Source organism: Schistocerca piceifrons, chromosome 1 (assembly GCF_021461385.2).
Source record: "Schistocerca piceifrons isolate TAMUIC-IGC-003096 chromosome 1, iqSchPice1.1, whole genome shotgun sequence".
NCBI classification, from domain to species: Eukaryota; Metazoa; Arthropoda; class Insecta; order Orthoptera; family Acrididae; genus Schistocerca; species Schistocerca piceifrons.
In genome coordinates, this window is record NC_060138.1 from 359616794 (window position 1) to 359633889 (window position 17096).

Sequence of the window (17096 nt, forward strand, 5' to 3'; positions counted from 1 at the left end):
TGTTTTTATCTGATCTACTAAATTCAACAATTATTTTGTAGTTAGGGCAGCCACAGCTTAGATTATACATTTTTACTGGAAAGAAATTTCAAAAAATTCTCCTACACAATCTTAAAAAATCCTTTAAAAATCATTTTCAGGGTGTATATGTCTCAAGACAATCAGGAAATCTGAGAAAATCCAGGATTTTCTTTTTAACTCTGGGAATTTTCCATTGTTTTAATTTGCAGGTAAATTTTTATAATTTTGATGGTAAGAACTAATACTCTAACAAAGAATTTTACTTTAGCCCGCTAATGCAGAATAATACTGTGGCAATGAAACATTAAAAAAAAAAAAAAAAAAAAAAAACCACCATAATAAAATTAAGATGCAAAGAAAATGTACAATTTAGAACACACAGTCCAAAACATATACAGTCGCAACACTGCTGTTCATTTTTTGTTGTACTATGGGACAGCAGCACTCCAAGTGGCCAGAAAGCTACATTTCTGAATATAATGTTGGATGAATGTGAACAGTATCATTTATATTGATTGTAACATAGTTTTTACAATGGAGAGCATATCTACTGCCATAAAAATTGACAACAACTATGAAGTAACACCACATTAATTTTTCTTTAGTTTCCTAAGGACAATGGGAAGTATGAAATGGTACTTTGCTGAAAAGTTTATTTAGGATTCTCTTGTAACCTGCAAATATACAGGGTGTTACAAAAAGGTACGACCAAACTTTCAGAAAACATTCCTCACACACAAATAAAGAAAAGATGTTATGTGGACATGTGTCCGGAAACGCTTAATTTCCATGTTAGAGCTCATTTTAGTTTCATCAGTATGTACTGTACTTCATCGATTCACCGCCAGTTGGCCCAATTGAAGGAAGGTAATGTTGACTTCGGTGCTTGTGTTGACATGCGATTCATTGCTCTACAGTACTAGCATCAAGCACATCAGTACGTAGCATCAACAGGTTAGCGTTCATCACGAACGTGGTTTTGCAGTCAGTGCAATGTATACAAATACGGAGTTGGCAGATGCCCATTTGATGTATGGACTAGCACGGCGCAATAGCCGTGGCGCAGTACATTTGTATCGAGACAGGTTTCCGGAATGAAGGTATCCCGACAGGAAGACATTCGAAGCAATTGATCGGCGTCTTAGGGAGCACGGAACATTCCAGCCTATGACTCGTGACTGGGGAAGACCTAGAACGACAAGGACACCTGCAATGGACGAGGCAATTCTTCGTGCAGTTGAAACCCTAATGTCAGCGTCAGAGAAGTTGCTGCTGTACAAGGTAACGTTGACCACGTCACTGTATGGAGAGTGCTATGGAAGAACCAGTTGTTTCCGTACCATGTACAGCGTGTGCACGCACTATCAGCAGCTGATTGGCCTCCACGGGTACACTTCTGCGAACGGCTCATCCAACAATGTGTTAATCCTCACTTCAGTGCAAATGTTCTCTTTACGGATGAGGCTTCATTCCAACATGATGAAATTGTAAATTTTCACAATCAACATGTGTGGGCTGACGAGAATACGCACGCAATTGTGCAGTCACGTCATCAACACAGATTTTCTGTGAACATTTGGGCAGGCATTGTTGGTGATGTCTTGATTGCGCCCCATGTTCTTCCACCTACGCTCAATGGAGCATGTTATCATGATTTCATACGGGATACTCTACCTGTGCTGTTAGAACATGTGCCTTTACAAGTGTGCCACAACATGTGGTTCATGCACGATGGAGCTCCTGCACATTTCAGTTGAAGTGTTCGTACGCTTCTCAACAACAGATTCAGTGACTGATGGATTGGTAGAGGCGGACCAATACCATGGCCTCCACACTCTCCTGACCTCAACCCTCTTGACTTTCATTTATGGGGGCATTTGAAAGCTCTTGTCTACACAACCCCGGTACCAAATATAGAAACTCTTCGTGCTCATATTGTGGACGGCTGTGATACAATATGCCATTCTCCAGGGCTGCATCAGCACATCAGGGATTCCATACGACGGAGGGTGGATGTATGTATCCTCACTAACGGAGGACATTTTGAACATTTCCTGTAACAAAGTGTTTGAAGTCACGCTGGTACGTTCTGTTGCTGTGTGTTTCCATTCCATGATTAATGTGATTTGAAGAGAAGTAATAAAATGAGCTATAACATGGAAAGTAAGCGTTTCTGGGCACATGTCCACATAACATATTTTCTTTCTTTGTGTGTGAGGAATGTTTCCTGAAAGTTTGGCTGTACCTTTTTGTAACACCCTGTATAATGAGGAATTTTGTTTTCCTTTAAGAACTTCAAGTGGCTAGAAAACAGTAGAAGACCTGACCTTTTGCAGAAAGACTTCATCTATCTATTCAACAATGCAAAGTTTTCTTCACTGGAGCTTCAGTCAAATGACAATAAAATGTCAGAAGTAATAAAACTTTTTTCTAACACAGAATGAACCAATCTCAGTACTGTTGCTACACCGGAGACACAAACGGCAAAAGTCTTAAACAGATTCAGTTTTGATCCAAAAGCAGCTACATTTACAAAAATATTCGTGCATTGGAAAGTTGAATGAAATGTAAGAATGTGCAAAAATACGCAGTATACATGTTGCAGCACGTCAAAGATCTTTCCAAAATATGTTTTAGTTGCTACGTTTCACTTGATAAAGTGTCGGTAAGTTCTATGCAGGTGTATAAAACTTTTACCATTCAAAGGACTGATAAGTTTTACAGCTCCAAGGGAAAATATTCTATCACTTAACACGGGAAACATGTATTTTCACACAGGAAAAGTGTATTTTTAACCGAAAAATCTGGGAATCATTTTTTCTTGTCTGTGTATACACCCTGATTTAAAAATTCTTTGAGAATGAATGAAAATTCAAGGTGCATTAGCTGTTTACAGGTACCCTTAATAAACAACATAACTGGTTTCACACTGTTATATGTGCATATTCATTTGATAATCTGTACTGAACACAAAACATGTTTTTATAAAATGCCGTTAATAAATGGCATGTAATAGTGAGAAAGAAGAACAGGTTTTTAGTCACACCTTTTCATTTCACAAGGACAGTCAGAATGTGCCATGTCACAGCAAACTGATTAAGTGTGTAACCTCTTAAAATGTTGATCATTGGATGGCTAAACTGGAAATTTATACACCATATGATAAATGTCAAAAGCATCAAAACTCATGTTCCAATAAAGCATCTAGGGAACAAGAGCAAATCTCTACAAATTAGATCATACAGGGCAGAAACAGTGGTAATGGATGCACATACTCTAGTAAAATATGTAGGAAATGAGAGCAGATCACTGCAAATTAAAACATATAGGGCAGAAACATTTGTAACAGGCTCCATGTAGTGCAAGATGTCACTCACCGAAGCTCTGATACAATAGAATCAAGATTTAAAAAGTTGACACCTTATTAAACATCCTGTAGGTCTATAGCGCAGTCCACATTAAATGAGGAGTGCAGTTAAAGCATACTAGATCTCTGCCAGATGGATAAAATCGTAGTTCATATAGATTGCCTACAGATAAACTTTAACCAAAACATGTTTCTAACCAACGGTAGTCAAGCATAAATAGGGAGAAAATGGGGGAGCAAGTGAACATTTTTTAAGAGGGAAGAACTGATAAGATAAACTTTTTGAAAGAGTACCTGTAAAATGGTACTGAGGCAATGGGGAAGGAACTACAAAAGTTTAAAGTGGTCATCTGGTGATAGGTTCTTGCACCAGGGTATTAAGAGTCCTTCCTGTATGGCATCCATTGCAGTGGGCTGATGTGACTGTCGCACGGTAGAAGAGGTCACAGAGAGGTAGTAACACAAGCTGAATGTGGATGAGACAGGCATGGCTCGAAGGAAAATGAAGCACCTACAAGACGCGGAGGGCATGGTAAACAAAATGTCATTTTCTCAGTAAACATCTGAAAATTGGTAATCTTGTTACAGGATTTAATAATAAATGTAAGACATGTAGTAATAGAAAGTGGTGGATGAAAAGCACTGTGGTGGTTAAATAAATCAATTTGGAAGTATAAATAGCATGAATAAAATATATTTAAAAATATTTTAAAAAAATTATTTGATGCTTCCCTACTAAGGAGGCTGTGAAACAGCAATACACATCCAGTGCGCAAGCTGTGAAGGTGGTCTATTGGGGAAGATCAGGCAATCAAAATTAGCCAAAAGGTTTCAGTGTTTCAGCTCAGTTTGGTTGTTCCAGGTGTGGATAGATGACTGCTTCAAATATCTCATATGCACTTCTTCTAAAACGTTTCAGGTGCCTCCTTTGTTTTTTTTTTTACAAATAATATTTCAAAATTATTCCCCATACTAGAAATTGAGTGTCCTGTTTTGCACTAATGTGAAATAATGGCAGACTTAGAGTTGGTCAATCTTAAATGCTCTTTAAAATGTACATCAAAACCACATCCAATTTGTGCAATATACAGGGTGCTTCCAAATGAATATACAGGTTTTACAGTTTTGTAGCATTTATTGCATTTAACTTACAACTATAAATAATACATCTAATGAAAGAGCCACTCAAACAGTTTTGTCTGAATACCTGTGTGTAAAGGGAAGAGTATGGAATGACCAAGAGTGACTTAAGAATGTGTTGAATGAGGGAGACTTTCAAAAGTAGCCCTCAGGAAACAGTTTGGAAGGCTAGTTGTGAATTATCAATTCCAGTGACATCTGTGTGGGGACTTTCAAGGAGATACTTACAGTTATTCCTTATCATCTGTTGCTGTTGCAAGCTCCAAAGCCTATAGACAGTGGTTGTGTGCCAACTTTGCATTCCTTATCATATGTTGCTGTTGCAAGCTCCAAAGCCTGTAGACAGTGGATGTGTGCCAATTTTGCAAGCAAAATGTTGCTGCATGATGATGTAGATTTTCTGGATCATGCCACCTTCAGCACATAACTAATGAGGAGGTATTGAATAGAATTGGGGAGAAGAGGAGTTTGTGGCACAATTTGGCTAGAAGAAGGGATCGGTTGGTAGGACATGTTCTGAGGCATCAAGGGATCACCAATTTCGTACTGGAGGGCAGCGTGGAGGGTAAAAATCGTAGAGGGTGACCAAGAGATGAATACACTAAGCAGATTCAGAAGGATGTAGGCTGCAGTAGGTACTGGGAGATGAAGAGGCTTGCACAGGATAGAGTAGCAAGGAGAGCTGCATCAAACCAGTCTCCGGACTGAAGACAACTACTACTACTACTACCACCACCTTCAGTGAGGAAGCGGAAATGTAAACACAATGTGTGCATCTGGGAGTCACGAGATGGCACAGTTGCAGTGAGCCTCCATTAAATTGAATGTTTAATGTGGCATATCCTGTTAGAAAGTTTATAGGTCTTTCTTCTTTGGTGAAGCAACTGTAACTGGTGTTTCTTATCTTGATGCACTGGAACTATGGCCCTTTCCTCAATTGGAAAAGATGAACTGCAGAACTTTATTTGGCAGCTAGCTGGTGTGCTGCCTCACTGGCATAACTCAGTACACAACTGGTTAAATGACATTGCACCCTACCGCAGGATTAGATGCATGGAGCTGAATGACAGAGCTTGTTTTGCATGAACCCCACATGATGTGACGCCATTTTTACCTTTTGGGGATCATAAAGGATCATGCATAAGGGCCTTGCTACAAGCTGATCCACCCAATTTTAGAAACAGCATAGTTGCAACAATTACACCAGAGACACTTATCAAGGTTTGGGAAGAACTCACCTGCTGACTCAATGTGTGTCGAATGGTTCTCACATTGAACACTTGTCAGGAAAGCCGTTTGAGTTACTATTTCATTTGATGTATTCTTTACAACTGTAAGTAGAATGTAATAAACACTACAAAGCCTTAAAACTTGTATATTCACTTTGAAACATTCGTACTTATGCAGACAATCATCACAAGTAATTTAGAAGACACTTGTCCCCTGTAGTGATTAAAATTTGAATGTTCCTTATGTTTTTATCTGGCATCTACAGTTTTAGGAATTAAAAAAGCCAGAACAATATCTTTCCTCTTAAGTTGTTTTCCCATCTGCTCTTAATATGTAATTCTATGATAATTTAGTTTCTTGTTTCTCCAATTGACTGGTGAACAACATTAATAGGGAAATTCTAAAACAGAGAAAATCTACCCATCCTGCCACTTCACTAGGAAGCACTGCTTCATCTACAACTCTGTTACCAGCCGATCAAGGCAACATTAACTAATCTACCAAAGAGTTCCACATTTCAGTAAATTATCAGAGTGGATGAAAAATCAACTTAAGGGGAATAATAATGTTCAACTTTTCTTATCCTTGATAACATAGGGGCCAGTTACAAACATAAAGAACATTTGAATTTTAGCCAGTACAGGTGTCTACTTCATTACTTGCAACAATTGTCCACATAAGTATTTGGACAAATGGGGCATGGTTTTAATATTATGTTTTAAAGGAGCATTTTAGTTTGGCCAGCTCTAAATCTGCCATTAGTTTGCATTAGCATGAAGCAGGATACCCAGTTTCTCATATGTAGAATAATTTTAAAATATCACTTATGGAAAACAAAGGAAACGCATTAAACATTTTAGAAAAAGTACATATTATGAGATATTTGAAGCCTAGAATAACCAAACTGAACTTCCCCAACTGACCACCTTCACAACTTACATGCTGGATGGGTATTATTGTTTTACAGTCTGCTTAGTATAGAAGCATCAAATAATTTTTTAAAAAATATTTTTAAATATGTTTTATTCATGCTATTTATACTTCCAAATTCATTTATCTAAGCACCAAAGTGCTTTTCATCCACCACATACTATTACAACATGATTTATGTTTATTGTTAAATCTTGTAAATGAGTCCCAATTTTTCAGATGTTTATCGAGTGAATAACATTCTGTTTTCCATACCCCACCATATCTTGCGCATGCCTCGTTTTCCTTCATGCCACACCTGCCTGGTCCAAATTCAGTTTGTATTAGTACCTCTCTATGACCTCTTCTACTGTGCAACTGTCACTATAGCCCACTGTAATGGATACCATATAAGAAGGACTCTCAATAGCCTGGTGCAAGAACCTGTCACTGGATGACCACTTTAAATTTTCATAGTTCCTTTGCCATTGTCTTAGCACAGTTTTCTAGGTAATTTTTCAAAAAAAATTATTATCAGTTCTTCTATGTTAACAAGTGTTTGCTTGCTGCCCCATTTTCTCCCTATTTATGCTGAGCTACAGTGGTTTAAAACATTTTTTGGTTCATGCTTGTCTGTAGGTGATGTACATGAACAATGGTTTTATCCACTCATTGAATATCTATTATATGCTAACTGCACTCCTCTTTTAATGTGGATTGTACTTTAGAACTACAGTTAATAAGAAGTCAACTTTTCTACCACGGGTCTATCGTAACACTGCTTTGGTGAGTGACGTCTTTCCTAAATGGTGTCGTTACCACTGTTGCTGCCCTATATATTTTGATTTGCAATGGTCTGCTCTCATTCCTTAGGTATTTTATTGGAGCTTGAGCATCCATTTCCACTGTTTCTAATTTGCAGTGATTCACTCTTGTTCCATAGATACTTTATTGGAGCAAGATTTTTAACACTTTCAACATTTACCTTATGGTGTATAAATTCTAAGTTTAACCATTCAGTGATCAACCTTTTAAGAGATCAAGCAATTAACTGGCTTACAACTTGAATTTTAGGACATCATACATTCTCTCTAGCCTTATGAAGTGACAAGTTGTGACTAAAAACTTGATCCATTTTCTCACTATTACACACAAAGTATTAACAGCATTTTACAAAAACATTTTTTGTATTCAATACAGATTATCACCTGAAGATGCACCTATAATTCCATGAAACTGATTGTGTTGCCTAATGAAGAAAGCTGTTGTACAGATAATGTTCCATGAAAAATTTTCATTCATTTTCAAAAAAATTGTAAGATTATTTTGGAGAAGTTTTGGAAATCTCTTATAGTAACAATTTCAACAATGTTGACCACTGCACAACATTCCCATCTAGTTGATTGATACAAATCTACCACTATATCTTTCAACCTGTATCTTGTGAAGTTTTCGCTTAAAATGCTGTAGAAACAACACTGTTATGCTCTTCACCTGGTGGTTTAAATGTGGGGGAAATCATGTGTAATACTTACAACATTCTATGTTGTGCAAGTGGCACATTCTTCCCACTATATGGTTCAGCTACATTTCTCTGAAAATTTTTACACATTCATTCATGACATGAAAATTTACTTACACCATTACCCAAGGCAATAAAACCTCTCTCACAGCCTACCTATCATGACTGTAGAAGCAGTGCAAGTTCATTGAGCATTCTTAATGGCAATCCATGGCACAGATGGCATACGGAATCACCTATCCATAGCTTGCTGAAAGCAAGGCTAATGGCTACTGAAGTCTCTAGTTCTTAATTTAATTGCTTAGGGCCTTCCCAATTGCAATTTTGCTAAAGTAACATATTTGATTCTTGACAGTGGGCAATTAGTCACTGAAGCTAGAGAAATACCAACCCTTGGCTTCAATACATTTTGCTAGCATACAAGTAAAATAGGTATTGGGTCATAGCCTTTAACTTCAATGGAGTATGATTAAAATGAACTGTACACCAAAATATTACTTATACAATAATAAAAATTGTCTCAGCTTTACGCATTCCCCAACTAAGATTGGTGCTTGAAAATTTAAGTTGTATTCCAATTTTCAAGGGTAGGTTTCTAATACTCTTTCAGGTTTTATATCAGAAAATTACATTTTCCACTATAGCTTGGAAAATAATTAATATCTTCACAAATGACTTTTAGGACAATGTTTTAATGTACAAACAAGCATGTTCTACCAATTGGACACTGTTAGCAGCACCATTAAAGTTACCAGAAAAAGTAAAATATCTAAAATAATACTTTATAAAAGTAAGTCAGAATTGATATTATTTACTTTCACATACACTATATGATCAAAAGTGTGATTCATCACTTCAAATAACTCATTTCCAGTCATCCACTGTCCAGTAGTGTCACTCTTTACACTATCTCAAGTGTTGTGTAGAACTGACTACAGAAATGTGTGGCTTATGAGGACTTCTCGGTCATTGCAGCTCATTCTTTTAAACCCCCTGTGCACAATCATTATGACAGCTGGTAGCCTTTTGGAACTCATGAGTGATTCCTTCCACTGATTACATGCAATTTTTTACAGCGGCCTTCCCGTATGTTTTACAGTCCCTGTCTGCCAGTACTTGAGGTTTGCATGGTCTTTGATTAGCTGTGGTTGTTCCTTTGTGTTTCCACTTCACAATCACATCACCAGCAGTTAACCTGGGCAACTCTAAAACAGCTGAAATGTCCTTCATAAGTTTGTTACTTGGGTGACATCCAACAACTAGTCCACGTTCAAATTCAATGAGCTTCTAATGGTCAATTCCACATTACATAAGGATGTCTGGATACTTTTGATCAGATAGTATAGATATGTAATGAACGGTATAAAAATTCTTATGTGTTATTATTGTACAATCCCTCCCACCAAGCAATTTGCCATTCATAGCATTGGGTACCGATTACACCCAATAGAAGTCTCACATTCAATGCATTTAAGGCTCATTAACATCTCCATAGCACATAAATCCCATACTTGATTCCTGACATAACCACCTACTTAAATTTCAGGAAATATTTTGAAGAAAATGAAGTACTATTTTTGGAGCAAGTATGTTAAATAAGAAATATGTTAATGAAATTAAATTAATTTTCAATAAAATTTTTCTTTCAGACTTAATTTAAAAATTGCCTTAAAGATTACATTAAATCAATGAAAAAATATAATTCAGTTATGATCTATTTTTTCAATAACTTTACAGTTATTTCCATCTTTAACTTTTTCCTTAAAATTTATGCAAAGTTGTAGTGAGAGAGACTTTCTGCAAATGAATGTGTTTTGCATATCAGTCACAGGAGATCACAGCTTTTTATGTATGAGAGTTTTAATTTGTTTCATGAGTCAATCCTCTGTTATTAGTAATAAGCTGAATTGAAAATTATTTAATTTGAAAGTTCTTAAGCAAAGTTATGGTAATTTAAAAAGTGATACAAGAATTAATTTTGAGAAAATGTCACTTGTCCAACACTATACTCTTATAAAAAGAAACGCTATTCTTTATACTTACCATTATTACACGTATAAAAATATTTTAATTGGTGCTTCAATTTTTTTTTCACCAATTTCCTTTGAATAGAGTATTAATGCAAGACTTCATATGGTGATGCTTCCCTTCACATTTTCTGGTAGCTCTCAGTTCTTACATTGATTCCTGGCATTCTTTTCTCAAAATATTTAGTACATAGAACTTTGTCTGGTAACTCGGCAGAGTTGGAGAGCATGCAGATAACGTTCTTAAGTATTTTAGGTCTGAGTCTGTGATTTACCTTCTTCTCATTTCTGATTCACATTTGTGTCTGTACGAGATACTGCTGCCTCTTGAGTGACTGGTGTGCACTGCAACAAGGTCAAGTGCATTTAAAAAAATAGAAAAAATATTCAAATAGGCCACTGAGAGTTTCATTATTGAAATGTTGTGGTATGGTAAATAGTTACACTGTGTGCTATTTTAACAGAGCATAAATAGTCATTTAGCATGCAATACTAATGGACTGCAACAACTAAGGTACATATCTCAACACAGTTACTAATTTGGTGAGAGTACTTGACTGTAGAAACACAAAAATGCTGTAAAAGATCATCAATAAATGATTAGGTGAGTACCTTCAGTAATAGAAACTTCTGTTTTTATGTTTTTTGCCTTTCACTTTTTCCTGAACTGATGTAGTTCATACCCATACTTTTTTGTGCTGATAGTACAACTGTAAGATATTTCTAGAACCGATTTCTGGATATGATTTCAATGTCTAGTGCAGCTGATGTCAAATGTATTCGCAACTGCAACGAAATTTTGTAATAGTACAAAAGTTACAGATTGTCACTAATGTCTGATGTAATAATAATAATAAAATTTTTTGTAACTGATCATGGTGTTTCAGGTTATTGACACAGAAACCGGTCGCTCACTAGGCCCTTATAAACAAGGAGAAATCCTGTGCCGTGGTTCAGCTATAATGAAAGGCTATATTGGAGACGAAAAAGCAACAGCTGCAACCATAGATAGTGATGGCTGGTTACATACCGGAGATGTTGGCTACTATGACAATGATGGGTATTTCTTCATTGTTGATCGCATCAAAGAACTTATCAAATACAAAGGATTTCAGGTAAGACACAAATTTTGAATTTTGAACACAATATTTGTTCCATATGTCCATAAGCTTTCCCTTTACATGAACACAATGAGGGACACTCTGAAACCTGAAACATGAAGAACTTAGTATGATAAATTTATTTATGCATAGGCTCTACTTTTACTTGTAATCCAGATGGAGACCATGGAAATTTAAACACATTATTTCAATTGCGATCCCCTTTCTCAAAGTTCCAAATGTCACGTAAATTAAAAGGGATGTGAAACTGCACATGCATCTCTATAACAGATATGGTGATGATTCCTCACTTATATTGACACAAATCAAACACCACAATACATATGGCAACAGCACATATGAGCTAGTATTCAGTTTCTATCCATGAATATATTTTGATGTGATGCACATACCCTGATGAGCCAAAATATTATGTTCATTTGTTTAATACCATGTTGGTTCTCCTTTTGAAAACTATAAAGCAGAGATTTCCTGTGACATGGATTTGACAAGTCTTTGGTAGGTATCTGGAGTATGCATTAGACATCTATAACCAGGTCACAGAATTCCTGTAAACTAAGGGTTGGTGGTTTTTGAACACGGAGTTGGTGACCAATTGAATCCCAGATGTATTCTGTCAGGTTTAGGTGAGTACTGTTGACTTTAGATTAGGTGAATTTGGTGGGCAATACAGCAACGAAGATACACTATTGTGCTCCTCAAACCACTGTAGCACACTTCTGGTCTTGTGACATGGACAGTTATTCCACTGAATGATCCCATTGGTATCAGGGAAGACATAAATTATGAAGGGAAGCAGGCAGTCTGTCATAATATTCATGTATTCACAGCTGTGATGGTGCTTTCAGTTACTACTGCAGCTCCCACAGAGCCCAGGGGAATGTCCGCCATAGCGTAATATTGTCCCCACCAGCCTGCATTCATAGTGTGGTGCACGTTTCAAGCAGCCATTCACCTGAATGACAAAGAATCCTGACACAGACATTGATCTGATGTAACAAGAAAAGTGATTCATCTGACAAGGCTACACAATTCCATTGATCCACAGTTCAATGTTGATTATACTGTGACCACTGCAATTATAATTGATGATGTCACTGGGTCACCATGAGAACATGTAGTGCTGAACACCATGTTCCACAATGTGCACTGTATGGTGTGCTCTGAAACACTTTTACCGGCACCAGCATTATAATGTGTTAACAAATCTGCCGTAGATAACTGCCTGTATCACTTTACACGAGCAGTCAAACCTTGACATTTTGTGATGAGGTATGGATGTCAAATAGCTTGTCATTCTTCAACTGCTTTTCATAGACGCTCACAACATCAGCATGTGAACAGCCAAACAGCTTCCCAGGTGCCAAGCCATAACAACCTGGTCTTTGTCAAAGTCATTTATGTACGTGGATTATCCCATTTTCTGCCCCTATCATCGCTAGAACGATTCCCCATTCAGCATTGTTCTACTTATACAATTTTCTTATTACATCACATTCCAACAACACCACCAAGCAGCATTCAGTCTCATGGTGGGCAATAATCATAACATTTTGGCTCATCAGTGTACAGGATGTATTTGAAATGAGTATAAAAAATGAGAGGGGTGTTAGAGTGGGTCATAATAAGAACATTGCACATAGCAACCCATGTCCGCATCCCTTAGCATATGGTGCTAGGTGTCATTGAACAGGGTCACACACTGCCAAGAGGGTAGGCACACAGCATGCCATCAGAGCCATCATGGTAGCAGGTCTGCAGGGCAACATTTTCAATGTATTTGTGTCATCAAGATAAATGAGAAGTCAGGGTGAAGATTTATAATGTTTTTTTGAAGACAGTTACAAAAAGTGCTCAGAATTATAGAATTATGCCCTCTTGCTTGAACGCACACTATGCAATGATGCTGAAGTGACTGTCGCACTCTTTCAGACACTCCTGGCAAAGTGGAAACTGCATTGGTGGCTGCCAAAATGAGCACTGTCAGCTCTTCAACAACCTCAATGGGTGTTTCATAGACAACAGATTTCAGGTGGTCCCACAAGAAAAAATCAATGAGCATCAAATCGGGGGAATGTGCTGGCCATGCCACCAGCCCACTGCGCCCTGTCAGTTTCTCACCAAAGGTTTCATCCAAATGAATCCACACTTCATGTGCAAAGCACACAGGTGCACCATTGTGTTGGTACCACATTCACTGTTGCACATTGAGTTGAACATATTCCAACAATTCTGGCAAAGTTTCTCATAAAAAGATTAAAGATTAAGTATCTGTTTGCAATCAGTTGCCAGGGGAGCTTGTATAGACTGACCAGATTATTGCCTACCAAGCCAGCCCAAACATTGACAGTGAAGTGACCTTGATGACCATGAACAAAGAGATTGTGCAAAATTTCCCATACCCACACATGTTGATTTTGGCTGTTGAACATACCTTCTCATGTAAAGAATGCCTCATTCATAAAAAGTACATTGTTTGGGAAGTCTGGTTGATGGTACACCTTTGTAAAAACCACTGGCAGAATTCAGTTCGAGGAGGAAAATCATCTGGGTTAAGGGTGTGAACCTTCTGAAGATGACAGGAGTGGAAATCACACTCATGCTACACACACCAAATTGTGGAATGGCTTCCACCCATTTCCCACGCAACGTATCATGAGCTTGCTGAGGCTGTGTTTTCCAGCAGTGCTAACTCCTTCTCTTCAATCCCCGGTGTACACACTGTGTGTTGACAACCACATCCATCAGGCCTTTGCCCCTGTAACACAAAATGAATACACTGGGTTTTGAAGCAGGCCTTAAACACACATGTGCCATTATGAGAATGTGCCAGTGGATAATGTACCCCAAGTGAACCTGTCCCTTAAAGGGACGTGTAGATGGCAGTAAATTTGTGTGGCTGTGGCACTCGATGATTTCGAAACTGCTGAACATACAAATGTTGGGCAGCATGAGCATTTCCATCTGCCAACCCATAACCACAGTGCATGTCTGCTCCTTCCTCCCAAGACTAACACTCCATGTCCTGTCCACTCCACACAGTAATAAACATAAGAGGGTCCCCATTTGATGACAAGGGGAACCAGATTCCGCAGTGTGCACAGGTGCTGCATTCTGTGCAACACATATCAAACAGGCATTTGCACAGCCAAAGTAACATGTTTATGTCCCAGTAAAAGGCAGAAAATGGATAGTGTTGTCCCACCTGGAATATCTACAACTATGCTGACCAGAGTGTCTGCAAATACAGATCATAAAACGTCAACATTATGTCACTTTTACCTCAATGTCACAAATACATTGAAATCGTTGCCCTGCAGACCTGCTATCATGAAGGCTCAGATGGTATGTTGTGTGTCTAACCTCCAGGTGCCATGTGATGCTGTTCAATGATGCCTATTGCTGTACACTAAGGGATACAGGCTTGGGTTGCTACCAGCCCTCTTATTTTCTACATTCATTTCAGATACGCACTGTATATTCAACATATGTGCTGTTACTATGAGATAAAGTGAATCCTATTAGGAAACAGTAAATAATACCACAATCCCTTATTTTATCAATGTACAAAAATTAAATGAAAATATTAGTAAGCTTGGAATTACTATACACAGTATCTTCTTACTTTTTTACTGCTGTCTATCATTTAAAAATATAATTTTGCACTAGTTTAAATAAAGCAGACCCCCAAATATATGATGCAGCTACTACGCCTGCTTCACAGAAGCTACAGAAAGTATTGTAACTAAATTTCACAAAATTTCAACAGGTGGCCCCTGCAGAGCTTGAAGGAATCATTGTGAATCATCCAGCAGTATATGAAGTGGCTGTCATTGGTGTACCTGACAAAATTGCTGGTGAACTACCAAAAGCTTTTGTAGTTCAACAAGCTCCAGTAACAGAACAGGAAATTATTGATTATGTTGCAAGTAAGTCAATACAGTGATTAAGATATTACACTACATGTGAGCATTCAGATTAGGCTGATGAGAGAAAATCCACTCTTATTGTTTTGAGTGCATGCATGACCTTCATCACTTCAAATTTTCTGGAAATTTATTTTCCTTTTGACCATATCTCTCATATCACACTTTATCTGATGCTTGACTTTCAGTAGGAATTCCATGCACAAAAGTAGCACAATAAACTAACAGAAAATTGTCTACAACATATGGACTCCAATGAACTAGTTGAATAACTGACACACTTAGAAAATTCTGGATGACAATTGTGCCATGGCAACATTTACTGCAGCTTGCAACTGCAGTAAGATAACATGTCCCACTTTGAATCACTTTTCACTTTATGTCACTGAAACAGACTTTATGACATACCCCTCAGAAATCACTCATTCTGCTGGCATTTTCAAAATAGATGACATTATTACAGCTGGGATAGGAAGATTCAAAACACTGATTCTGCTTTGCTTCCTTGTGCTTGACTTTAGAAACAATTGATACCTGCAACGTGACAACTTTGTCTTGATTTCTGATTTCTAAGTTATAACCATTCATGGAAGTCTATGCTCTTACTTTTTAGCGCTGATAGTGATTTTCCAGCAGCAAATCTAATGTGATGATGTGACACTGTTGTTGCACAGTTACAGATATGATCACAAAGTATGTGCCTTTGACTTTGAATATCTAAATGTATTCACATACTATAGGAGCATAATGAGATCCTGTATTGTTCATACATCTGGTTCTGCTTTACATCTATGCAGCACAGACAAAACAGTATGCCTACTGTCTTGGGCAATGTAAAAGGGTTACAGTTTTCCACTTGCAAAGAAAATTAGAAAAGTAAATTAATGTTGAAACGGAGACTATATTCTGAAACTATTTGTGTGCGCTACACTGTGTAAAATGGACATTATTTTCAATTTTAATTCAATTATTTATAGTAATGACATATAACTGTTTTTCCATGCAATGAACACCACTGCTTAATACTGCACCACATGTATTACATTCTAATGACAAAAAGCATCTTTATTATAAAGATTTGTGTTGTTTACTCTTGTTGCAGTTTTTAGCTATGTCTTGTATCATCAAACAACACATGATTTTCTGGTGTTTTGATACTTATCAACATGTTTCTTTTTTTCTTTCCTCCCCTTAACAGAACAGGTATCTTCACACAAGCAATTGCGAGGAGGAGTTGAATTTGTTAATGAAATACCAAAAACAAGCACTGGAAAGATCTTGCGAAGAGAGCTACGTAGACTGAAATCAAAACTTTAAGTTCTATGGATGACACAGGATTTCATCTAGTCTAGAGTATCTATTGAAGAGACTGTTAAAAAATGTATAATATTTTATACTATAACAATAAAAATAAACTACTTTAGGGATACAAGACTTTCTTTTTTTTCTCTCTTCCTTTCTTTTTCAAATTGATTGGTATAACACAAACACGACACATTACAACAATGCTCAACACAATTACTCACCCTACCCATCATCTGCATGACAGAGTGAGACAATGTTAAGCATCATCCTTTGGGACCAGGGAAGGAAACAATTAATAATACCTCACATTGTTACCATGCTCCATAATATAAGTACTTGAATGCAGTGATTTTTACAATAACAACCCATGAAAAAAGCACCATTTTAGTTAAGGTAACTTTGATCCTATCTGAGTTCGTCAAATTTAAGGATGAATATGTGTTCACTGACAACTGAAATATTGTTGTGTAGTTTTATAGAACATTAATTTTCCGCATTACCACTCTCTGTTAAACTCAACAAGAAAAT

The 17096-nt window shown here is 37.2% G+C and overlaps 1 protein-coding gene across 1 annotated transcript in view; it reads left to right on the top strand.

The window, feature by feature from the left end:
* Positions 1-16659, top strand: part of LOC124709288 (4-coumarate--CoA ligase 1-like) — a 149485-nt gene extending 132826 nt beyond the window's left edge. Inside the window, exons 7-9 of the mRNA XM_047240828.1 lie at positions 11104-11331; positions 15107-15266; positions 16462-16659. Coding sequence (XP_047096784.1) covers positions 11104-11331; positions 15107-15266; positions 16462-16580 — 507 coding nt within the window. The 3' untranslated portion in view covers positions 16581-16659. The remainder of the gene's footprint in view (positions 1-11103; positions 11332-15106; positions 15267-16461) is intronic.
* The last annotated feature ends 437 nt before the right edge of the window (positions 16660-17096 follow it).